The 26,604-nt window shown below is 39.7% G+C and overlaps 1 protein-coding gene across 2 annotated transcripts in view; it reads right to left on the bottom strand.

Annotated features, from left to right (window-relative positions):
• Positions 1-869: 869 nt before the first annotated feature.
• LOC131399107 (nuclear body protein SP140-like protein) overlaps positions 870-26,604 on the bottom strand; it is a 61,482-nt gene continuing 35,747 nt past the window's right edge. The window contains exons 7-17 of one of the 2 annotated variants that reach the window (XM_058533176.1): positions 25,514-25,597; positions 21,159-21,215; positions 20,095-20,148; positions 12,057-12,161; positions 9,823-9,965; positions 8,627-8,674; positions 3,673-3,788; positions 2,853-2,961; positions 2,468-2,545; positions 2,103-2,219; positions 870-1,304 (exon numbers count right to left, since the gene is read on the bottom strand). In XM_058533176.1, coding sequence (XP_058389159.1) covers positions 1,233-1,304; positions 2,103-2,219; positions 2,468-2,545; positions 2,853-2,961; positions 3,673-3,788; positions 8,627-8,674; positions 9,823-9,965; positions 12,057-12,161; positions 20,095-20,148; positions 21,159-21,215; positions 25,514-25,597 — 983 coding nt within the window. In that variant the 3' untranslated portion in view covers positions 870-1,232. The remainder of the gene's footprint in view (positions 1,305-2,102; positions 2,220-2,467; positions 2,546-2,852; positions 2,962-3,672; positions 3,789-8,626; positions 8,675-9,822; positions 9,966-12,056; positions 12,162-20,094; positions 20,149-21,158; positions 21,216-25,513; positions 25,598-26,604) is intronic. The other variant, XM_058533177.1, reaches the window with a different exon arrangement.

Genomic DNA, 26,604 nt, shown 5'->3' with positions numbered 1-26,604 from the left:
CACTGTGGCACAGGGGAGTGCACCTGTATTGACAATTCTCTCTTTTCCAGTTTCATATTCCACCTTACTTCATCCAGAATCACTCCTAGACACAATCTCCTGGCTCCTGCTGGTACCTGCCAGCCAGTTCTGCAGTTTCATTGGAGTAAACCCTTTGCTCAGCTAGGGGGACAACCCAGGACTTGCCCAGTTGGGTCACGCTGAGAGAACTTTGCATAGGTTTCATTCAAGCAAGATATTTGGGAGGGTAGGGGGTCTGTCTCCCAACAAGAGGTAGGAGTTCTCTTCTACAGGCCCAGTGGGCGCAGGAGGATCTGGAGTTCAGAGTTCTCATGTGCATCTGCCTAGAAAGACCCATTCTGAGTTTCAGGGCTTCCCTCCTTCTCTATCAGGGCCCTGACTTTGGTACAAATGACCATTCTGTGCTTAGAATTCAGACTTCTCTGAAATTGTGCCATTCTTATAATTAGGGTTGGTGTTGGGCCTTTCTTACTGTCTGCCTTCCAGCTGCAAGTATGAGGGTCTCTTTGCTTTAGGTGGTGATTCATAGATTTAAGCCCATCATTTACTCTTTTTAACACATTAGTGGCACTTAGCAATACCCACCCAAATCCACAGATCTTATGCTTACGATTTTTCCCTTTGTAAATGTCAGACAATTGTACCAGCTAGTATATCTCTTCCTCTTTATCTCATCCAGTTTACTATAGGTGAAAGTTTGGCAACTGCGCCGTTATAGTACCCCGGGGATATTGGTATTCCACCTGTCACCATCTGCTAGACAGTGATCCAACTGCAGAACCCCATCCTTAGGGCCTGTTTGCTAGGTCCATTATCTTAAGTTGGGTTCCCTAGAGCAGAGTCTGAGATAAAGTCTCTTAAGTAAGTGATTTATTATGAGAGTTCTCTCAGGAGAAGTAGAGGAAGCAAGACAGTGTGATGGGAAAAGCTAAGCAAGGATGCGGTCACAGCTGGAGACTAGCTCCAGCCTGATCCCATGGGGGAGCACAGGAGCATGAATTACACCACATTGGTGTAATAGGTTGGTTCCACCTTGGGGCTGGGGCTGGCTCCAGGCAAAGGAGGAGTAATGTGTAGATGAAGCTGGATCCATTTCATTTGGCAGAAGGCAATATTCTGGGGAGGGGTGGCATCCACAGGCAACCGTCACAGCAGCTAGGGGATGAGAAGCCTGCCCACAAGGGGGCTTTCCAAGGTACCATCAGCATCCACTACACCAGTGAACTGTTCTCATTTGTTTCCCGAATAGCAAACACTTCCTTGAAATTCTTCTCAAATTCGTCCTCCATTAGGCCAAAGTCATACAAAGAAAAAGAAAAAAAAAGACAAAAATAATGAACCTCCTTATCAGTGTTAGATACTTTACAATTGAGAATGATCTTGTCTGAAACACCCTAAGCTACATTAACCAGGTAAGCTTAAAAACTCACGCAGCTGAGAGTAACTTCTCTTTCCTAAGAGCATGGTTATTTCTTTCTATTGGACAGAAATGGGAAATCATTACCATACTTGAGGACTCTAACTTAATGGTTGGGTTATTTATTTTAGTGAGAATTAGTAAAGTAATCTATGTTCTTTGTAACAATTCAAATAGTACAGAAGTGTCTGAGTACAATCAGTGGTCTTCGTTTCCCATGGTCACTTCTATTCCCCCGGGCTGATCGCTGTTAACTATAGGGTCCATTTGCATGCAAAGGAATCTGGAGTTTGGGATTTCTGAGAAGTTTAAGTGAACATATTAGGGGAGAGATAAGAAGCACAATATGACTTTTACATGCAATTCTCTTCTCAGGTTTGGAGCAGGCGGGACTTGACTGTTCTCTGTGGGCACTTGTTGCCTTTGCAGAGAAGAATGAGCTCTCAGGGGCCTGGGGTTCTGGTTTCAGGGATACGTTCTGACTCAGTTACTCTGCCACGGCAGGCTTAAGTCCTGAATGGAAAAAGTCATTCACTTCCAGAGCCCTTGCTTGGGCAGGCTTGTCATAGGATAAGAGAAACTGTAAAATTTCCCCGCATCTGAAAATGAGGGCAGAGCAACTCAGTGGAAAGAAAATGAAATGGAAGCAGGGAGAGCCATTTACCTTGTAAGATGCCTTGTAGTTCTGAAAGATGAGGCGCATGTCCTGCACAAACCCTTCCATTTGGCGGTAACTCTGCTCATTTAGCCTCTTCTTGATTTTGTCCAAGCACGTGAGTTCCTTTAGCTTTTGAAAAAAATATCAAAGGGAGAGTTACTGACATAGTTCAAGGTCTGCCTTCTGTGGATTCCCATAAATTTCAGCAGAAGCACATTGATATTTCAGGATTTATTGTAAAGATAACGGCAGCTTGTGTCCTCATTCCAATGATTTCCCATGAGATTCAGATCACAAATCCCACAAGATCCCATTTCAACGTCAGGTATCATCATGGCAGCCTGCAATCATGGTTTGTGATGTTTACTTACATCATATTTATTTGTCCTCTCTGCGAAAAAGGAACTCTCTACATGGCAATAGACCTTCAAGAGGAGGAACTCACATTTCTGCAAAAGAAGGCGGCTGTAAATGAAAAGCAGCTTAGAGAGAATGAGCCCATATGCATGCCCAGGCAGAAAGGCATGACGACACCAGTCTTCCGGAAGTTTCCACAAACATGTATGCCCTTTGGAAACAGACATGTAATAGCTGAGTTATTTTTTCTGTAAACAAGTTCTGGTGTGATTTCAGTGTGGTTGAGGCATGGCTCCAAAGAACAGGCTCCCTGTGGGCACCCTTCCCCTCGCCCTTTGTCTGTTTGACTTCTCACATGTGTGCGGAAAGGAGAAGGTTTAGAGTTTGAATCTTACTCACCAATTGCTCCTTAGGCCCCATCCGCCTTGCCAGGACCTCTGATTCCCTGTGACAGTGCTGGCTTCCTGAAGTCTCCTTCATCCTGCAGAAGGTGCAAGTCCACAGGCACCTGGGAGGTCGGGCGTAAGTGAGCAAGGACAAGGCCCCTGGAAACAGCCACCATTCCTACAGCTGCCACTGTCCTCCTTTGAGGAATGGTGGATGGACACAGCTGGGGACCAAGGGCACACCTCCCAGAGTCCCAAAGCCCCTCACATGGGGTCTGAGCCAATGACCCTCCTCTCATCGAGGGATTAACAGGGAGTCAGTGGGTGGAGGGTGGTGTCAGGGTGGGTGGTGGGCTCTCCTTTCCTTGTCTGAGCTGCTGGGAGCACAAGGACCCCTGCCTGCCAGGCCTGAGTTTCAGAAACTGGGCCTTAACCCTTGGGGGCCTTGGGTCTCCATCAACTCGTTGGGAATGTGGCAAAATGAGGGAACCTGGCCAGGTTTCCTGCCTTTTCAGAATAAGCACAGAACACAAACAACTGGCATTTCCATCCCTGTGAATAGGAGTCCGTGCGGGAAAACCTCTAGGAAAGTACAGTAGTGGTATGTAGGCAAAGGATCCAGTCACCAACCTGAGCATCCCTGAGGAGAGCAAAGAACATGACCCTCCTGCTGCCGGCATCTTGAAACAGCTCTCTGGATCACACCGCTGGACCCGTACCTATGGCCCTGCTCTTTCCCCACCCAGACACAAGTAGGAACACTGCAGGGGGAGTATGCATGGCAGGAAGAAGGGTCCCTAATAAGGAAGGAGGGAGGGCTACATCTTACAAACCTTTCAGTTTCCATAGGTGGGATATGACAGTCGTCATGAAAGAATTTCAAACAAACACGGCAGCAGCACAGCTTTCCTTCATCCAAGCACACCTTACATTTCTCTGTGTTTCCCAGCTAGAAGACAAAACAATGTCTGATCCTTTGTGAGACTCCAGAAGGCCAGCACTCTGGGAATCTAGAAGTCATTGCCGTTGTGTGAACTGCATGGACACTTATATGTTCCTCCCTGAGCTATGAAGGAACAGGATGGAGTGGAGATTTCAGAAGAAGAAATCACGGTCTGCAGTGAAGTTCAGGAGGAGGGACCTGTGTGTCAGACCAGAAAACTTTTCCCTATAAAATCAGAGATCCTAACACAGAAAGACTAATGACAAAACAAGAGGATGATTTTATAGGAATCTGAATAATTTTATTACCTTGCAGATAAAACAAGTTCCTAGTATAAAGTGCTAAATCCATTTGTCTACACCACAATGACTAAATTGACTCATGGAAGGATGATATGTTGAGAATTTAAAAAGATGGGATAAACTTCTAAGAACGCACTGCATCCTGTTCTCTTGGCTGTAGGCTTCCCGAGAGTTGAAGGGCGTAGTAGGAGTTCCTAGACTGTGGATTCTGTGCCTGGAGGGCTCCTGGGCCTCTGATAGTGCCTTTGGGTTGAAAAGACCCAGAGGTACAGATGAGCAGGTGGGTGTCAGGGAGGATGGACCTCTTTGGCTCTGGGAGCTTGGAAGAACATGCCCCATGACTTAGCTTGGCCTATAAGATGTGGAGGTGCCATCTCTGAATGGCCAGGGAGTGTGATAATTGCTTCGTTCTATAAAAAGAATGGGGAAGTGCTGCCCTAATCAGCTGATACTGGATTTCTCATGAGTCTCAATAAGTGAGGCCTTTAACCAGGTTTAATTTCATTGAGAGAAGATAAAATTTGACAGTATTTTGATCCAAATCTTGTGGAGTAACTCCTAATTGTGTTCAAACCAACAGAATTAATAGAGCAAATATAAAGAGACCAATACAGATGCATTGTATTGTGTACAAATATATGTGTGTTCCTGACAAAGAACTGGTCTGTGACTGAGTCTCTTGTCATGCAAGGAAAATGTGATGTAAGGACTAAAATTAAGCTCAATATTATGTGCTGCCTTGACAGTTGGTAAAACTGAGAGTGCCTCGAATGGCCTTTTTAACAAGACTAGGCTCTTCATTTTTTGGCTCTTTGTTTTCATTTAAAATTTGTTTGTGTGTGTGAGGAAGATTTGCCCTGAGCCAACGTCCATTGGCAATCTTCCTCTTTTTTTTTTTTGCTGGAGGAAGATTAGCCTGAGGAAGATCTGGGCTAACATCTGTGCCAGTCTTCTTCTATTTTGTATGTGGGATGCCTCCACAGGGTGGCTGGTGAGGGCAGCAGGTCCACGCCCAGGATCTGAACCCACAATCCCGGGCCACTGAAGTGGATTGCCCAGAACTGTAACCACTCAGCCACGGGGCTGGCCCCTTGGCTCTTTGCTTTTTAGCCCAGCTGCACAATTGAATCTTCAGGGGAGAGTATGTAAAACACTAATGTCCTGGTCCCCGTGCCAGAGATTCTGAATCAATTGGTCTGGGTCAGGCACAGCCATTGGTATTCTTCTTAAGTCATAGAATGAGTAATTTTGTGTGTCAGAATCATCTGGGGACTTTTAAACAATCCTCATGTTTAAGTCATAGCTCAGACTGATTAAGTCAGAATTTCCTCTAGGGTGGAATCCAACAAATGCTACTTTTCTAAGGTCTTCATATGATTCCAGTGTGTAGCCCAAGTTGAGATTTAGCCTCAGCAAAGGCTCATTATTAATGCATGAGGATATTATAAGTCAATGTTGAATGGGCCTGTAATATCTGTCCCAAGAAAGATTACTAACAGGAGTGAGGGTACTCTTGCTGGAATGGTTGCCCTCTCCTCCCCATGGACTCTTGGCCATGGGTTATGTGATGTAATCCTGTGTCTACATCCATCCCAAATAAAGGACCACAGGGCCCAGGGTCGTGGAATTCATGCAAATCCCAGAGAAGAACTTCACTGCCTTCTGCAGCTCTTCTAGGACATAGTCCTGAAGACAAAAGGCATCTGAGTTCCCCAGTGCTTCAGCTCTTCTCCCAGAAGATCACTCTCCTCTCCCCACCATCCAAATCCCAAGATGTCAGCTGGCTGACTTTTCAGAGGTAACTGACTACTGCCCACTGGACTTACATTGCTTTTACACATTCAGTAGAATGACTTGGCCTCCTTCACTTCTGGGATCAGGCAACCTTAGCTTTTATCTACAGCCCAGGACAGAGTGATCCACTGGAAAATGACCTGAGAGGTGGCCATGTCACTGCCTGCCACTCTGTGCGGCCTAGAATCCCCACCCCACTCCATTAGTTATTCTTCCATGTTAGAGAGTGAAGTTGAAATAATGCTTGAGGTCGGGGATATTGTTTCAATCTTCTCTAATGGTCATTGGTCATTTAGTATGCATTCAATAATTATATGCTGAATAAATGAGTATTGTTTCACTTAGGAAAAGAGATTACTTGCTATCTCTTAAACAAATACTAACATACAATAAATGATTGTTCTGGATGAGTATATCAGATTATTTTACAACACAGCAGCTGTCACCAGAAAGTATAAGTGACCCTTGTCAGGAGACAGGAAGCTGTGATGTGGTGCCAAGAGTGACACTGAAGTTTCCAGGAACAAAGGAGCTCCATCAACAAGAGAGGTTCTGAGAGGCATAGAGGACCTACGGAAGTGGTAACAGATCCTGAGATCTGTCACTTTGGGGATCTTCTGTTCTTGATCAAAGAGACACAAAATTTAGGGGCAATTGCACCTTGTTGCTGCAAGTGTTGCACCCGTGGATAAGGTTAGAACCTGTTGATCGGAAGTTGCTAGCTCTTTTAGATAATCTAGACTGAGTAACTCTTGACTTCTGAGGAACAGTAGAGACATTGTTTTTTAAAGTAGTTACCGAATAGGTCAAACAGTAATTTTTCTTCAGTAAATCCAGGGGATGAAATGTCCCAAGGACTGATAGTTCAAACCATTCAGAACATCAGATAATGTAAAGGCCTGGACCTCACATTCCCAGTGGAAGATGAAGTCCCAGTGGCCAGTTATGTATGACCTATCTTAGAAGTCTGTGCATGTCTTAGACGGCCATTTATACCTAAGTGTATAAGAATGGCATTTCTCAACTTCCCTTCCTTCTTGGGTTCTAATTCATACCCAATCTTGGAAAAAACCATCCCCTTGTCCTGAATCTACACTGTACTTAACTTATTTGTTTGTTGCCTCCATAACCTTCTTCCATAGAGGGAGAAATCACTTTCTCAGATAGAAGGGACGTCTTTACAACCCCTCTGATGGAGCCCAAGGGCATCCAAAGAAGTGACATCAAAGTAAACAATTTTCCAAGTCAGCCCCTTCTATAATATACATTGATCACCCAAGAGCTTCCTCCTCAACAGCACCATCCTCATGAAGGGCAAATACTTTCTATTTGAGACAAATCCTGTCTGTGTATTTTATCGAAAGGTGGAAAGGGATGCAAAGGATCAGGAAAAAAATGATTTTAGTTGCCTATCTCATGAAATGATACAGTTATGTGCTGCATAACAACGTTTTAGCCCGATAGACTGCATATACAAAGGTGGATTCATAAGATTAGTAGCATATAGTCTAGTCACGCAGTAGGCTATACCGTCTAGGTTTGTGTAAGTACTGCAGGGGAGAAAGAAATTTTTCTGTACCCTTCTAAGTTCTTCTGGTTGATCTTAGAATTAAATTGACATGAGACAGATTAGCAAAAGAAAACAAACAAAAGTTTAATGATATGTAAACATGAAAGAAACCCAGGAAAACTGAATAACTCACCAAAATGGCCAAAGCCCTCACCTTAAATGCCATCTTTAACTCAAGACAAAAGATGTTTGGGGTGAGGATAGTCAGGGACTTCAAAGGGAAGAAAGGTAATTCACAGGAGGGTGAAAAGGAGCAAACATTTGGAAAACAGGTGTTTGGCCACACAGAAACAGAAGAACACAGAGGGGACCCCAATAAACAGGCTTTTCTAGGTTCCTCCCTGTCTACCACCTAGTTCATGTTACGCTAAAGTAATAGCTTGCTTCCTGAGACAGATTTATTTAATCGGAATGCTTTTAGGCAATTAAGGGGCAGGTAACAAGAAAAATTTTCTGAGTCTTTTATTTCTTAAAAATAACTAGCTTGAAATAATCCTCATCTTAAAGGGACACATGTTGGGGTGGCAAATTTTACCCCCCTACAGTACACTCTATGATACTCACACAGTGATGAAATTGCCTAATGTTGCATTTCTCAGAACATATCCCTGTCGTTAAGCAACACATGACTATATATGGTTTCATTAATGTCCCCAAATAGATTACCCGCTAGACCAAGGTCATCTGAATGACTATGCACAAACTTTTGTTGCATCATATTTCAATAAAGTTAGAAAATATTAACATGTTAATAATTTCATGTTAATATTTTCATGTTAATATTAATATTAACATGAAAAAAATCTGGGTTTAAGTTGAAGATGACTCTGTCACCTTATTATGAAATGTTTTTATGTATTCAATAATCATATTTGCTTTTCCAACTTTGACATCCTTACAACATCTTCATCTATAGCTAAAGCACATCCAGGAGTTCTATTTTGATGACTTCATGTCATCTCCATCTCAAATGGATTACCATTCAAAGATGACATTGCCTTATACACAACATAATGTTCAAAGTAGCAACTCTGAAGACACAAGCGAAGAAAAAGGCAGGGAAGAGGAGAGGAGGAAGCTTAATTATAATCACCCAATTGAGAAACCATAAAATAACATGCTATACACATAAAACCAGTCACATGATGAGAACTTGTAAAATGTTATATAATAATCACCTTTTTTTTCCTGCCATACACTCTTGGAGGTTTAGACAGAGACCCTTCCTGAAAGGTAAAAAGATCCAAGTATATGGTTAGCTTGTGTTTCTGTTTTGTGAGTCTGGTATTTCCAACCTCCTCCCAAATATATCTACCTGGATGTCCCACTATCGGCTCAAAGCCAAAGTGAATAAACGAGAAACAATCTTCCTTGCCTCACCTGTACTTCTTCTAGACTTCAATTAATGATAGCTGGAAAATCATATTTAGAACATCTTCCTCCCTCTCTTGTGCTTTTTCCAAAGTTTTAAGAGGTTTCTCTTCACGATTCCTTAGCCACCTCTCACCTCCTATCCATTCCCACAAATGCCAACCCAGCTTGAGTCCTTACACAACAACCATTCACTCAACACACACTTATCCCGTGCCTACTGGATGTCAGACACTCTGGACAATGTTGAGCACACATAGACCCTGCAGGAGTCTAGAGAGAAAAAGAGAATGCATGGAAAGATAAGTATAAAACGGTGTAAGAAGGACTTTAGTAGTGGGTTCAGGGAGTCCATGAGCCAGATTAGTCAGAGAATATTCAGAGAGGGTGACATTTGAGCTGAGCATTGTAGGTTAAGTATAGCTTTGTTGGGCTGAAAGACATTGAAGTCATTTCAAGGCCCCATGGCTGTCTAAGATACTGTTTTAAATATGTCATTTCGCACCTCGGAAACTGCCCTGATTCTTCATTGTCTATGTTACAAGTTTCAACTCCTTAGCTTGGCATTAAATTCCTCCACAAACAACCCCAGTTGATGAATTATACGTTATCACACACAATCCATCTACCTCAACCACAGACCTACTTTAGTCGTGGTCTTGGTTTTCATGCTATTCTTTCTCTGGAGAGTATTTTTCCCTCTTGTGTGACTGTACACTGTCTTCTTTCACTGCATAAAGTTGTCTGCAGTCACCTTAATCAGAATGACCTTTCCCTTCTCCAAGTTCATGCATCTACCCTGACTGAGCCCCTTTTATGACATTGATGTGCTGCGTTGAACTGAGGTTATGAATGTGGGGCACCTCTCCCCGGGTGACAGGATAAAGTCTGGTGTATCAGGGCTTCAGCTATAACTCAACAAATATTTGTTGAGCAAATAGTGACCTTATTCTTAGGATGCAACAAAGAAAGTCACATCTCTGTCCCCCTGTCCATGGAATACCTCAATCAGCTGATGTAGGGTTTTCCCACCACAGCGCACACTCAGCTTCCAGTTATTTGATTTTTCGTGGCCTCCACTGACTTCAAATTCCTTGAGAGTGATCCAGTTTCCACCATCACACTGTATACACTTCACCGAGGTTCCTGTAAAATCATGGTAAGTTGATCTTGAGCTCTCTTTGTCCTCAGAGTTCTGACGGTGGCCTCCCACGACACTGGCTCTGGAGACACGCAATTTGGGCTCAAGATCAATAGTAGGAGAGTCTGGCCTCCCCTCTCAGACTTCAGAATCCCCAAACCCAACCTGTAGTCTCCTCAAAGGATATTTCCTGCTTTGTGGCAACATTTCTTTGACTTTTGTGCGACAAAAAGTGATAATTATCATCAAAACAAACCTTTTAAAAGTATCGCAAAATCATCTACAAAAGGAAAAGCAAGTGTTTCTGAAGGGTTAGAAGATTTCAATTTTCTGGGGATAGAGAACAGGCCAGAGTCTCCAGAATGCCCTGGGGGCAATGTGGAGACAGAACTTCAAATTGGACTTTAGATCTCAGGTGGGTGTCTTGTGGCTCAGAATAGTATCACAGCAACATCTATGCCCTCTATTACAACAATTCTTATACAGTTTAATGGCATTATTGAGCAGAGATTTTCCCATCCCTGAAATCATGGATAGCTGACATTAAAATAATTGTGAAATATTATTCAATGGAAAATTTAAGTTATGTATAAAAGACAGTCACACGCTTAACATCATTTGTTATTAGAGAAATGCAAATCAAAACCACAATGAGATACTACTTCACATCCACTAGGATGACCATAATAAAAAAGACAGACAATAATAAGTGTTGGTAAGGATGTAGAGAAACTGGAGCCCTCATACATTGCTGGTGGGAATATAAACTGGTGCAGCCACTGTGGAAAATAGTTTGCTTTTTCATCAGTAAGTTACACATAGAATTACCATATATCCCAGCATTTTCACTCCAGGGTATGTACCCAAGAGAATTGAAAACGTATGTTCACACAAAAACTTGTACACGAATGTTCAAAACAGTATTATTTGTAATAGCCAATGAGTGGGAAAAACTCACATTGATGAATGGATAAACAAAATATGGTATATCTATACTATGGAATATTAAATTATTTGGCAATAAAAAAAGAATGAAGTATAATACATGCTACTATATGGATGAGCCTTGAAAACATCATGCTAAGTGAAAGATCTGGTCACAAAAAGACATATTTATATGAGTTGATTGATATGAGATGCCTTGATAATACCAATTTATAGAGAAGAAAATAGATTAGTGGTTGCTTAGGGATGGGTGGTGGGATAAGGTGGGAATGGGCATTGACTGCTAAGAGACATGGAGTTTCCTTTAGTGGGGGATAAAAATGTTCTAAAATTAGATTTTGATGATGGTTGTGATAATCTTGCGAACATATAAAAAAACCCAAAACACACCCAACATTGAATTGTACACCCTAAGTGGTGAATTGTATGATATGTGAGTGATATCTCAGTAAAGCTGTTTAAATAAATCACGGTGTAAACATTTTATTAATTGGTGTCCACACACCCATATTAAGAAAGGTCTGATATGAAGTCCATTATAATAGACAATTATTGCAAAGCTTTATAATTTAGAAATCACAAAATATTTTACATTCATTTTGTAAATGAAGTCTCACAGTCACATCATGAGGCAAGTTTTTAATTATTGTCTCTTTTTTAGATGAGAAATTTTAGGCTCAGAAAGGGCCCATTCTTTTCTCAGATGAATCTGTCACTCTTGGCATAACTGAGGCTGAGACTTGGGTTTTCTGATTCTAAATTCTGTGCTCTTCTCACTACATCAACACTCTGGTCTGGAGATGACAGTCCAGGAGGGAAAGAGGATATGCAGGTGGAGTCTGAGGGCCTCTTCTCTTTTGTTTCTGATTCAAAGTAAAATATGCAATATTTTCCATCTGTAGATTGAAGTTCTTGCCCTTCTCTTTGGTTGTTTGGGCATCCCTATGGACACTTCCATGTGGGAGTGAGCACTTAACATGTACAATTTCTTAAAGTGAGAAAATACCATCTTAGGATTCCCTTGCTCCTTCTCTCAAGCCAAACTGGGGCTCCAATTCCTTGAATGATGTGTAATTCACATGGGTAATTCCATCACTTCTTGTGATTCCTTCAGATAGGAGTTGCAAATTAAAGTAGACCTTGAAACCTACCTCGTTTCAATTTTCTCTTATGTAACATCCCCTTCACTGGACCACAGGTCACAGGAAGTATTTCAGAGTGAAAATCCACACTTTCATCTATGTCCATTCTTAACCCTGAAAGAGAAGATTTCTTCATTCTGTCTCATTCTGCAATTGTACATGCACCCCTCCTCCCCTGTGGAGGGTGTTGCTATAAAGACATAGGGGCACTTAAGAAACTATTCCACAAATATCTAGAATTTCAAAGTCTTTCTTCCAGTGGTATTTTTGATACATAACTACAGAATGTCTACTTCTATCTCACCCTTCAAATCTCACTTTAACAGAGAAACCAGGCATCAATAAAACTGTCTTAACTCCCAATCTAGTCAGCCTCACAGATCTTACACGACAATGAAACATACAGCTTCTGTCATGTTCTGAACGGAGCTCTCCAGCTATACTGTTTCATTGCAGTTAGGTAGCTGGAGACAAAGTGAGAGACCGTACTTGTATCTCCCTATTTGAGCCCTGACTGAATGAGCAGAGAGAGGATAATGATGGGGTACACGTAATGGAGACGGTGTCTGCCTTCCGTTTGTGTTTTCCACTTTGCTTCATCTTTCCCTCACACCAGCTTTCTCCATAGCTGAAAGAGGAGCTCAGGAAGCTCTAGAACAACCTGCAAATTGCATGGCTGGCTGGACCATTTGCAGTCTGACAATGGTGTGCCCTTTATCAAGAGATACACCCAATGCACTGATTGTCTGACTCTCTGTCCTCATTTCTTCCTGTCCACACACTTCTGTACTGCACTTCGGTCATTGAAGGCAGCTGTTCCCACAAAGGAATCAGCTCCTTCCTGAATCATGATCAGGACAAAAGCGATGGGACATTAATTGTGTTATATAAACCAATTCTGAAAATTCAGGATTCTGTTTTGACTATTGCTAGTAATGACGGTTCTTTCCCCAACTAGCTTGGAGCGCACAGCTCTCGGAGTGCCTAGGAGATTCAGATTTAAATTTGATTATAGTTTACGGAAATGCATTTGCCCTTCTTATATCTGACTCTTCTGGATGAAAGGTCCCTTAGGGACCTCAACAATTGTAAATGCTTCCCTTTCAGCATGTGTGCCCTTGGGATGGTACTTCTTGTGTGAATGTCAGGCATTCACTTGCCTTCCTCATGCAAACATGGTATCTTGCACAGCAGGGGTGGTCACTAGAGACCTAAAACATTTATGGTTTATGAAATTTGTTAAATGCTGCAGGACACAAATTGAATGGATTTGGTCCCCGCCCCCAATCGTTAATCAGAGTGGCTGGTGGAGTGGTTTCTTCATGGGGAGAGTTGACAGAATCTGCTATGTGATATGAATTTGTTGGGAGGTGATTCTCCATGGCATTTCCACATGGCTCAGAGTATCTTTTCAAGGATGTCTGAATAGCAAATAGCCTTGGAAGCTAGAGTTAACACAGCCCTTCAGATCAGATGGCAGATTTGTTTCCTGATCAGTATAAAACAGAGAACATCTCTCTCCTTAGAAATATTCCAGGATAATAAAGTCTCCCTCCTCTCCTCAGAGGATATTTGCTTAACTTCCAGGGTGAAGGTCATGTTCTGTATCTTTATCAAGATTTGGATTCTACAAGAGAATGCTTTAATCAGAACTCATAAAATGATATACTTAATATTTCTGCATCTCATTGTAAATTTTACCTCAAAAGAAAAAGAAAAGAATTGCAAACAAATATTGAACTCCAGTTAATGATATGCATGCTGAAGTATTTGGGGGGAAGTGTATACTGATGTCTGCAACTTTGTAATATTTCCATCTTAAAATGGGGTCGTGAACGGGTAGAGAAGTGGATAGATGGAGAGAAATGTGATAAAGCAAGGATGATACAATTTTAATTGTGAATCTATGTGAAAGTATATTGGTACTTATTGTGGAATTTCCCAATTTTTCCCTCACTTTAAAAGTTCCATAACTCAGTGGTGGGGAGAAGAGCTTTTGGAGAGAAAGGAAAGACTATTAACTAAGAAATGGCAGTCACAATAAAAGAATAATTTTCATCAGCCACACAATAGATTACAGAAGACAATGCAGTAATCGCTTTACTATACCAAGAAGAAATAAACGTCAACCTAGAATTTTTAAACTTGCTAAGAAAATTCTATCAAAATAAAGACAAAGTTGCATACACAATACTTAGAAAGTTTACCACTTAGAGACTTTCACTAAAAGAACCAGTGATTTAATTCAGGTTAGACAAAAAGTGAAACCAAAGAAAAGGAACAATGATGATAAAAAAGTCGTTTAAATAATTATTGACTGCAAAAATGATAATAGTTTCAAAATTTATAATTAAAAGAAAATTAATAAAAAATGTTAAATGACAATAGCTTAATGATGGAAATAGGATGTTCAATTTGTAGGGCATTTATGCTAAGATGCTTGTCATCTTTTGAGATCAGGACATGTTTGAAGATGTTACAGAAATTTTATCTCCAATTTCCAAACCAGCAGAGGAAAAAGGTGGAATATAGAATTCTATCTCAACCCACGAGAAAGCAAGAAAAAGACACAGAAACACAGAAAAGAATGGTCAGCAATAATATAGAATATGTTAAGTTCACATATATCAAGAATCGTAATAAAAGTAACAAATAAAAATTAACTATTAAAAGGTCAGGATTATCAGAGAAGGCTACAAAAAGCTAAGTGTTGTTACAAGAGACATAAAACAAATCTGCATTGGAAGGCTTTATGAAAAGTGAGTAAAAACAAACAAAAAAATAAAACATAAAAGTTAATGTAACAATCTTAGCACTCCGAAAAAGAGATTTTAAGGTTTAAGGTTTAAGATTTTTATCCTTTGAAGAAATCAAAGAATAATGGAAACACAGTGTTCTAAAATCTTTGGGATGCAGCAAAAGCAGTTAAGAGGGAAGTTCATAGGGATACAGGCCTAGCTCAAGAAACAAGAAAAATCTCAAATAAACAATCTAACTTTACAGCTAAAGGAACTAGGAAGAAAAGAGCAAAGGAAATGGAAGTTAGTACAAGGAAGAAAATAATAAAGATCAGAGTGCAAATAAATGAAATAGAGATTTAAAAAAATTGAAAAAATCAATGAAACAAAGAGCTGTTTCTTTGAAAAGATAAAAAAAATCAATAAACCTTAGTCAGAGTTATCAACAAAAAAAGAGAGAGGGCCCAAAGAAATAAAATCAGAAATAAAAAAGGAGAAATGACCAATCAATACCACAGAAATACAAAAGATCATAAAAGAATAGTGTCAACAACTATATGCCCATAAATTGGAAAACCTAGAAGAAATGGATAAATCCCTAGAAACTTACAACCTTTCATGATCGATTCATGAAGAAATTGAAAATCTGAATAGACCAATTACTAGTAATGAAATTGAATCAGTTATCAAAAAACTCCCAACAAACAGAAGTCCAGGACTAGATGGCTTCACAGGTAAATTCTACCAACATTTAAAGAAGGGTTAATACCTATCCTTCTCAAATTATTCCAAAAAAATCAAAGAGGAAGGAACTTTTCCAAACTCATGTTATGAGGCCAGCATTACCCTGATATCAAAGCCAGACAAAGACACTACAAAAAAAAAAAAAGAAAATTACAGGCCAATATCCCTGATGAACATAGATGCAAAAATCCTCAACAAAATATTAGCAAACTGAATCCAACAATACACTAAAAAGATCATACACCATAATCATGTGGGATTTATTCCAGGGATGCAAGGATGGTTCAACATCTGCAAATGAATCAACATGATACACCACATTAACAAAATGAAGGACAAAAATCACATGATTATCTCAATAGATATAGAAAAAGCATTTGACAAAATTCAACACCCATTTATGATAACAACACCAACAAAATGGGCATAGAGGAAACATACCTCAACATAATAAAGGCCATATGTGACAAACCCACAGATAACAACATACTCAATGGTGAAAAGCCAAAAGCTTTTCCTCCATGCTCAGGAACAAGACAAAGATGCCCACTCTCACCACTTTTATTCAACATAGTATTGGAAGTTTTAGCCATAGCAATTAGGCAAGAAAAAGAAATAAAAGGCATCTAAATTGAAAAGGAAGACGTAAAACGGTCACTATTTGTGGAGGATGTGATAGTATATATATAAAACTCTAAAGACTCCACCAAAAAACTATTAGAACTAATAAATGAATTTAGTAAAGTTGCAGGATACAAAATTAATATACAGAAATGTGTTGCACTTCTATACACTAATAACAAACTTTCAGAAATAAAAATTAAGAAAACAATCCCATTTACAACTGTATCAAAAAGAATAACATACCTAGGAATAAGTTTAACCAAGGAGGTAGAAGACCTGTACTCTGAAAACTAGAAGACATTGCTAAAAGAAATTGAAGATGACACAAATAAATGGAAAGATATACTGTGCTTACAGATTGGAAGAATTAATAGTGTTAAAATGTCCATACTACCTAAAGCAATCTACCAATTCAATGCAACCCCTATCAAAATATCATTGGCATTTTTCACAGAATTAGAACAAATAATCTTAAAATTTGTATAAAACTACAAAAAAATAGTCAAAGCAATCTTGAGAAAGAAGAACAAAGCTGGAGGTATCACTCTCCCTAATTTCAAACTATACCACAAAGCTATGATAATCAAAACAGTATGGCACTGGCACAAAAACAGACATAAAGATCAATGGAACAGAATACAGAGCCCAGAAATAAACCCATGACTATATGGTCAATTAATCTAAGACAAAGGAGGCAAGAATATATGGTGGGGAAAAGACAATATCTTCAATAAATGGTGTTGGAAAAACTGGATGGCAAAAGAATGAAACTGGACCACTATATTACACTATATACAAAAATAAATTCAAAATGAATTAAAGACTTGAACGTTAAGACCTGAAACCATAAAACTCCTAGAAGAAAACATAGGCAGTAAGCTCTTTGACATCAATCTCAGCAATAACTTTTCGGATCTGTCTCCTCAGGCAAGGGTGACAAAAGCAAAAATGAACAAATGGGACTACATCAAACTAAAAAGCTTTTGCATAACGAAGGAAACCATCAACAAAAGGAAAAGGCAACCTATTGAATGGGAAAAGATAATTGCAAATGGTATATATGCTAAGGGGTTAATATCCAAAATATATAAAGAACTCATACAACTCAATATCAAAAAAACAAGTAATCCAATTAGAAAATGGGCAGAGGACCTGAACAGATATTTTTCCAAAGAAGATGTACAAATGACCAACAGCCATATGAAAAGATGCTCAACATCGCTAATAATCAGGGAATTGGAAATCAAAATCACAATGAGATATCACCTCACACCAATCAGAATGGCTATCATCAAAAAGACAACAAGTGAGTGCTGGCGAGGATGTGCAAGAAAGGGAACCCTCACTTATTGTTGGTGGGAATGTAAATTGGTTCAGCCACTGTGGAAAACAGTGTGGAGGTTCCTCAAAAAATTAAAAATAGAATTATCATATGACTCAGCAATTCCACTTCTGGGTATTTATCCAAAGAACACCAAAACGCTAATTCAAAAAGATGTATGTACCCCTATGTTCATTGCAGCATTATTTACAACAGCAAAGACGTGGAAAGAACCTAAGTGTCCATTGATAGATGAATGGATAAAGAAGATGTGCTTTATATCTATACACACTGGAATACTCTGAGCAGTAAAAAGAGTGAAATTGTGCCATTTGTGATAATCCCATGGATGGACCTTGAGGGTATTATGCTAAGCAAAATAAGTCAGACAGAGAAAGACAAATATCACATGATTTCACTCATATGTGGAATCTGAAAAGAGAAGCAAAACAAAATAAAACAAAAACAAACTCATAGATACAGAGAACAGATTAGTGGTTACCAGGGGGAAAGGAGATTGGGGGGTGGGTGAAATGGGTGAAAGGAGTCAATGGTACTGTGGTGGATGGTAACTAGACTCGTGGTAGTGATCACTTTGGAGTGTACACAGATGTCAAATTATAAAGCTGTAAACCTGAAACTTATACAATAAAGAAAGAAAAAGTATATATTGCTATTTTTGAAGATGTAATCTAATAACATAATGATGAAATTTTTTTTAGTCTTATTAAAGGTATTAGTTCTTTATTGTAGCTGTAATAAATTACTGTAAGCTTTGTGGCTTAAAACAACACAAATTTATTATCTTCCAGAAATCTGACAGAAGACTCACTAGTCTAAAATCAAGGTGTTCACAGGGCCTTGTTTCTTTCTGAGGGCTGTAGCGGATAATTTCTTCACGTTTTCCAACTTCTGAATGCTGCCTACATTTCTTGGCTCATTGTCCCCTGCCTTCATCGTCAAAGTCAGCCACATTGCATCTCTCTGATCATTATTCCACAGTCACATATCCCTCTCTCCACAGCAGGAAAGGTTTTCTGATTTTAAGGACCCATGTGATTTGATTGGGGCCACCCAGATAACCCAGGATAATCTCCTCATCTCAAGATCCTTAACTTAATCACATCCTTAGAGTCTCTGTTGCCATGTCAAGTAACAGATTACAGGTTCCAGGGATTAGGACACGGATGTCTGTTTCCATTGGTATAAAATTCTCAAGAATCTCATAGATCTCCCATGTATGTCATGAGATCTGCTCCATTAGATGAGAGGCTCCTCCACAGATCTTTTCTATATAATCATGCATCTATTCTTGGTTTCTGCTGTGCTGGCTGAAGGGATCTATGAGTCACATGCTTAATCTCTTCAAAGAACGTTTTACGTGACTGAATACTCTGAGCTCTTGCTACTTCCATGACACTAGTAAAAAGTTGTACAGCCCACCCTTGGTCACTTCTACAGAGCACGCTTTCCTGACAGTGAATCTCCTAATTTTAGCACCTTTTGCAACCTGAATAGGCTAAGAATTTTCCAAATTATCAAGTCATGATTCCTTTTTGTTTAGCAGTTCTTTCCTCAATTTATCTCTTTCCTCTCTCATTTTGCTATAAGTAGCAAAAGGAAACCAGGTGCACTTCCATCACTTTGCTTAGAAATCTCCTTAGCTATATATCCAGAAAGTTCTGCTTTCCACATAACTGCAAGACAGAATTTTGCTAAGCTTTCTTTCACTACATAATAAAGATCTTCTTCCTCTAGTTTCCAAAATATGTTTCTTATTTCCTTCCGAGCTCTCACCAGTCACACTTTTAACATTCACATTTCTACAAATTTCTACTGTTCAGGATATTAATGTGTTCTCTAAGACCATATAAGTTTTCTCTAACATGTCCTTCACCTCCTACTGAGTCCTCACTAGCAGTCTTTGGCATACATCTTTCTACTAACAAAATGCTCAGAGCAATCTATGTTTTTGCTATCATTCTACTTAAAATTCTTCCAGCCTCTGCCCACTGCCCAAAAACACTTCCACATTTTTAGGAATGTGTATTCCTATATTGCTTCCACAACGATTTACTACAAATTTAGTGGCTTAAAACAACACAAATTTGTTATCTTACAATTAGAATTCTGACATGGGTCTCACTGGGCTAAAATCAACCTTTTAGGAGACCTTCATTCCTTTCTGGAGGCTGTAGGGGAGTATCTATTTCCTTGCTTTTTCTACTTCTAATGATCACTCACACTCCCCAGTCCCTTCCTCCACCTTCGGAGCCAACAATGTTTCATCTCTCTGACTATTCTTCCGTAGTCATTTCTCCTTCTCTCAACAGCCAAGAAAGGTTTTCTACTTTGTAAGGCCTATGGGAGTATATTGGGCCCACCTAGAGAATCCAGGATAATCTCCCCCATCTCAAAGTCCCTAGATTAATTGTACCTGTAAAGTCTGTTTTGTCATGTAGGATAACAGATTACAGATCCCAGGGATTAGGACATGGACATCTTTGGAGGACCATTATTCTGCCTACTGCAGTATTGTAAATAATAATAATGATGAAAGTCTGGCATTTAAAAACTCATTTCTAACATCAAAAGCAAGTAGAATATTATCGACTCTTACTTCTTTTCCTCGTGGATCTTCCTAAAGTAGAGTTGTTTCCAAGATTCACAACACCTAGAAAACAACAGGTGGTGTGAGGAAACAGAAATGAATAAATAAAAGTTACAACTCTTAGAATGATTCATATTGCAGAAGGCTGGAGTTTATAAAGATGTTTGATTTATTGTTTCTTTCTTCCTTCTAAAGGAACTGAAAATCTACTGAATTGAGAATTACTTTCAGAACGGGCCCTGGGTCTTCCTTTATTTCTCAATGGGACTTTGAAAAACACTCTTAAATACATACCTATGTGCTTCAGTTTACTCAAGGTTAGGAACAAGTATCCTATCCTGTATAGGTCTTAAGATTTTTGTGAGGATTAAATAAGACCTTACACGTGAGAGTTTTTAGGAAATTACTATATAGTCGAGTGACATGTTGGAGGACATCCATCAAAAATATGTGGTAGGTTAAGGATAGTCGATCTGAAGTACCTCCTTCTGACAGTTTAGTGGCAGAATCAGTTGTCTTTTGAGGCCTTTCTAAGATTGTGACAAAATGACCTTATTATCTCCTAGCAAAAGTATACTTGGCTTTCCTGGGTTCCATAGAATATTGGTTGTGACAGGGGTGGAAATCACTGTATAAAAACAAGGCTTTATTATTAATACAGTGATAGTGAACTGGACACTGCCATTTTAAAAGTGTGTTTCTACTACATCATCTGTATATAATTAACAAGGCCCATTTCGTTAAATATGACTTTATAATGATTTCTTGCCTGCCTGCAGTTCCCAAAAGGGTAAGATCAAGCAAATGCAGAGAATGGGATTCTGGCATGGACTGGACCCATTCCTTGTCGAAGTGTGCTCAAGGTCAAGTGCAGCAGGAAACAGGAACTCTGATTTCAGACACCTGACATCCTGCAGCCTGAGCCCTGTGGCTCTCAGTTTCATAACTGGCCCATTCCCTGTTGGTGAGCAGCCTGACAGTCTCCTTGAATTTTGATCACCTACTGCAGACACACCCAGGGTCTGTGATATCTGCTGAACCACCTCCACCCCAAGACCCTTGGGTGGCCTTACCCATCATGTCAGATGCTTGAATATTTTCGGTCTTTGCCTCTTGGCCTCTTGGTACACCTTTTGAAAAACACATGACACAGGAACAGTTCTCATTTTCAGGTCCTGGTAACCCTGCCCCTAAATTGTCATTTGTAAAGAATTTTCATTTGAGCTCCCTGCCCTCCAATGATCCTCCTTTCTCCCAACATTACTGACTCCCCATCCCCAGTCCTACATCAAAGGATGGCTCTACCGCTGCAGTAACTTTCTCTTTTGTTGCTCCTCATTGTCAACATCCTTGCCTTTCAATCTTTTTTCTCTTTTATCCTTTTTTTTGCCAAAATGTGTATTTTTGTTTTCTATTTTTTCTTGACCTACTTCTCCTATCCATTCATAGATGACAATATTTTTTATAGAATTTTGTATTTAATTATTTGTGATGTTCTTTTCCATTAATATGATTTATTATATATGTATATATACATATTTTTATATATAGAATTCAATTCTTAAAATAATTTTTGTAAAATATTCCATGTAAATACAATAATAGACTAACTTTTGCAGGCAATTTTCCAAATATTGGAATATAGAAAATTAACAATCTTTTTCACTCATTCAACGAGTATTTGCCAAGCCTCTGTCATGTGCCAGGTGCTGAGATGGGCACAAGACTACTGAAGTGTTGGTGCTTGTCAATCTTATGAGGAAATGAGGAATTGACACATAAATGATTGAATATAATTAAACATGAAGACTGTTAGGATACAGATTGTACAGGATACTCTGGAGGGCATAAAGGGAGAACTAGCTTCTTCCAGAGGATGTATCATGGAAGCAGGAGTTAGCCAGATTAGGAAGGAAGGGGGCCAAGATGATAGTCATGAATGGATGGAGAAGCATGTGCAAAGATATACATTCAGCAAGTGCAAGTAACCAAAAGGAGTTTAGTATGTCTGAACACGGAGTGAGGGAGTGAGTGGCAACGATGAGGATGGAGAAAGAGGCAGGAGCCCCAAGGTGGCTGTCTTTGGAGATGGCACAAAGGAGAATCGACTTAATACTAAAGGAAATTAAAGGACATTGGATTTTTTGTAGAAAGTAGTACAAACATATTTGCATTTTTGAAAGATCAATTTAGCTCAATCACTTAGAATACATTTGATGGGAGCAAGTTAGAAAGAGGGCAAACAGGGGCCTGTAGCCCTAGTTCAAGTGATAAGTGTTATGGAGTAGAGTGATAGCAACGGGAATGGAGATAAATGGACAGGTTGGAGACATTTAAAAGGAAGAGTGGATGGAGTTAGGTAACAGATAGCGTATATTGATTGAGAAGATGGTGGTGTCATGGATGACTCTGAGAATTTCAACTTGAAAGAATGAGACACTGAATGGTGTATTTTAGAGACAGAGAACACTGGAGGAGCAGATGCTGTTTTCAGGGAAAAAGATGATGTGCTCAGTTTTGGAAGTGTTGAGTTGTATGCTCCCTCAGGTCTTGGGAGACATCTACATAAAAGAGAAAGCGAGGACCTTTAGGCCCTTGGCCAGGTCTTTCTGACGGTTAAAGCAATGAGTTTAGAGAGTTTAGAATCTTAGAGGACAGGGCTGAGCTGGAGATTCATGTTTAGGAACCGTTAGGTTGTGGACGGTGATTGAAGGCATAAGAGTGGATGAAATGCCTGGGGTGAGGTCTCTTGCAATCTAGGTGAGTTAGAGGGGCCACTTTGAATCCTGGGGACACCTTACCCCCAAAACTCACTGCCACTGTGAACCACAGCCTTGTGACAAAGTTGCTTTTTCTTATTGTATTTTCAGATCCCACAATTTCTCCATCTCTTTCCTCTCTCCCTTTTACACTGCCCCCTCTCTCCACCATTTTTCTCTCATCTTTTAACTCGTTCTCTACTTGGTTCTCTTTGTGCCTCATCTTTACTCCTCTCCATTTGTTACCCTATGTATGTATCTCATTCCTATCTATTTTCTATGCTTCTCTCTCTGGACCTAGTTTTAGCATTGAAGTAATCGTCTTTCTATTGTCACTTCCTTTTCTGTTTTCTCTTTGCTTCTAGTCTGTTTCTCTCAATCTTATCTTGACTTTTTGGTTTTTTTTTTTTTTACAGTTGCCATCTTTGTCTCTATCTTTACTTTCTTGATCTATATTCAGCTTCATCTCACATATTACTACTTTCATCATCACGAAATTCCTGCTCTTTTGACACAGACCACACTATTGACCACTATTACATTTGCCAGTTCCCTGTGAGCTTTCTACACGGCTGGCTTCTCAGTCAGTCATGGACTTTATTACCATGTTTCTGGTACAACTGAGAAGGTTCTTGAAAATTATCCATCTTCCTCCACAAAACTTCCTAGCCTTCTGATATCTGGATTCCATGTCCACTTGGAAAAACTTGAAACTCACTTAGGCAGCTTTCATTTTGGAGACCCCAGCCTACCTTCTCCTCTCTTTCTCCTTACATTATCCACTCAGTGTCACCTCCCTCCATTCAGCTCTTCTTTGGGCTCCCTCAAACCTGTTAAAAGCCGCCTGAGTCTGAGCACAAGTCTCTGTCTGTGTACATGAGTGTGTGTTCATTTGTGTGTGCATGTAGGTGCAAAGGTGTGAGGGAGAGGTAGGGAAAAGAGAGAAGAGCTGTCCCCCTGTGCAGACAGAAAAACAACGCTAACTGACAATTGGCTGCTCATAATCATATCGTATCTGACTTCTTGTATCATAATTGCATTCTCCATCACATGCTAATAGGCTGGCATCCTTTTTGACTCTTTTCCTCTATTCTTTTTTCTTCCTCTATTCATTTAAAGAGCTTTGAATTCACAGAGCACTGAAAGGAAATGAGGAAATGACAGGCTGCACACAGTGACCAGGGAACACACTTTAATGTGGTCATGCTGAACTATGTGCATAGCACAGATGGACTCAGGAAAAAATACCCCCACTCTAAGGCTGACGCCTCATATCTATCAGAGGTTTTCTCTGTGTCTTTCTATCTGGCCACACCTCATTCTCCTTATTTCTCGTTTTTCAGCCTATTGTCCTACCTTACACGTCTTATCTTTATTGTTTCGATTCTGTGAACTCTCTCCCTGATTTCTCTTATATCCTGTGTTGCTTTCTCTCTTTACATCAGTGATGCTGCTAATCTCTGTTCCTCTTTATTTCTGTGTTCATTCTTTTTTGCCCTATCTTTCTAGGTATTTCGTATTCCATTCGGCTGACTCCACTCCTACCTTCTTTGTTTCTTTTTCATTTGTTTTATTTTCATTTTTCCTTCTCCATCAATATCTATATCTGTCTCTATATATAAAATTTTTCTTGCATCAGGCACTGATACATTGCCATACGAATATATCAGGTTCCTTGTATCTCCTCTCTGGACTTTGATCATGTGACACGGTTCTTATGCTCCCGCCTATTACACACAACAGTCACCCACCATGAGACACCCGGGCTGCTTGTCCCTATTGTTCCTTCAGTTTTTCACTCTTATATATTTGTACATCTATTTCCTCATCCCAAAATGGGGACAGCAAGAGTCAACCTGCCTGTCTTAAGGATTTTGTGATGACGAAGAAAGATCTTATTTGCCAAAGCACTCTGAAATAAAACAATGTAATCTTATTACATGGTGAAGGACATCTGTTAAAATCTATACTCAAGTTTGAGAGTGGTTGATCTGAAGCTTTATATCTGTCAATAATTACACAGCAGGACCAGTTTTCTTTTGAGGTTTATACCATTACAAACAACATTAATGTTAACCAATATAAATCTAAGATCTTAGTGTTAGTGGGCATCACAGTAGGTATTAAGAAAGATACTATCTGGGGCCGGCCCAGTGGCGCAGCGGTTAAGTGTGCGCACTCTGCTGCGGCAGCCCAGGTTTCGCGGGTTCGGATCCTGGGCGCGCATCGACGCACTGCTTGTCAAGCCATGCTGTGGCGGCGTCCCATATAAAGTGGAGGAAGATGCGCATGGATGTTAGCCCAGGGCCAGTCTTCCTCAGCAAAAAGAGAGGAGGATCAGCATCGGATGTTAGCTCAGGGCTAGTCTTCCCCACCAAAAAAAAAAAAAAGAAAAGAAAAAGAAAGATACTATCATTTTGCTATTTATTTCTTCTACAACAGCAATAAATAATTACATACATTTAGTCAATAGGACTCATCCTGTGAAATATGAGTTCATAATAATTTCCTGCCTACTGCCATTATCTAAAATGCTGAAAGGAGTTCCCAGGATTAATTGGGTACAAGGTAGTAAAGGTGCTCAGAATAAAATGCATCTGGAACAATAGCATTTAAGTCAGATTCTTGACATTCTGCTGGCCAAAACTTGGCATCCTAATTTTCTTTACCTGACTCACTTCTTAGGACTGAACTAGAAATTTCCAGAGGCTCTTCTCCGTTACTCAATTCTGAAAAGTCATCATTGTTGATCCCTGTAGAAAGAAGCAAAATTTCTTTACAGTCTCAGTCTGTGTCTTAGGAACCAATCCATCAGGGAATCTTTAAAATGAAAATTGAAAAAGAGAAGTTTATGTAGGAGAGGTAAGAATGTTTCTCCCACCAGGCCACGCTGTGGCTCTATCTGACTTGTTGTTCAAGGTTGCTCCAGGAACCATCCCCAAGAACTAGGGACAATTTTGCCATGGAAGGCACTCCCTTTGGTCACCGTTTCTTAGACTTGTTACCTCTCCACTTGTATGCACATACTTCTGCTTCTACTTCTGTTTCTTATCCAGGGAGACCATGGAAGCAACATTTTCAAGATGTCAGAGCCGCCATCAGCTTGGCCCTCAAAAATCATGTGGATCAGAGCACCCCTCCACCCAGGGAACCATTTTATTTTATTTATGTGAATGAAGAATAAACTTGTATTGTGCTTGTGCCATTGAACTTTTTGAGGTCTATGTGTTATACCTGTTAGCCCAACCCACCTAATTCAAAATGTGTAATGTGTATCTTCTAAAACCCCAGCAAATTAATTTTTTAATTTTAAAGAATATAACAAAAAATTTGAATGAAGCTTTTGTAGCAAAGAGAGACATTTGTTACACCAAGAGTTTTTAATTGCTCCCAAGTCTTTTTCCAATTGCTTATCCCCCAAATAGATTTGTTTCCAATATCTGCGGGATCTAGAAAGTAAAGGAAAACACAACTAGTAATCTACAACTAAAAGAGTTGTATATCTTATGGCTACTCACATTGTAGACAAGATTTGGACTAGAAAGATGCTATGATTTCTGTCTCTTCCCATTTAAAGGAATCAGATCACTGCCAAGTGGAGAAAACACCCACATTTCTTTAGTCCTAATTGCAAAATAAAAGGAATTTTGAAAACCAATGTTTTTTCATAGGTTTGCAGCTGATTTGGCAGTGAATCTGGACTTGAGTTGCCATGAGTCCATGTAAAATCTTTATTTATCACACTTGGGGTGAATTCACA

Source organism: Diceros bicornis, chromosome 37, assembly GCF_020826845.1.
Source record: "Diceros bicornis minor isolate mBicDic1 chromosome 37, mDicBic1.mat.cur, whole genome shotgun sequence".
Taxonomy (NCBI): Eukaryota; Metazoa; Chordata; class Mammalia; order Perissodactyla; family Rhinocerotidae; genus Diceros; species Diceros bicornis.
The sequence above is the reverse complement of the archived record's forward strand: the minus strand, read 5'-3'. Positions and strand labels throughout refer to the sequence as shown.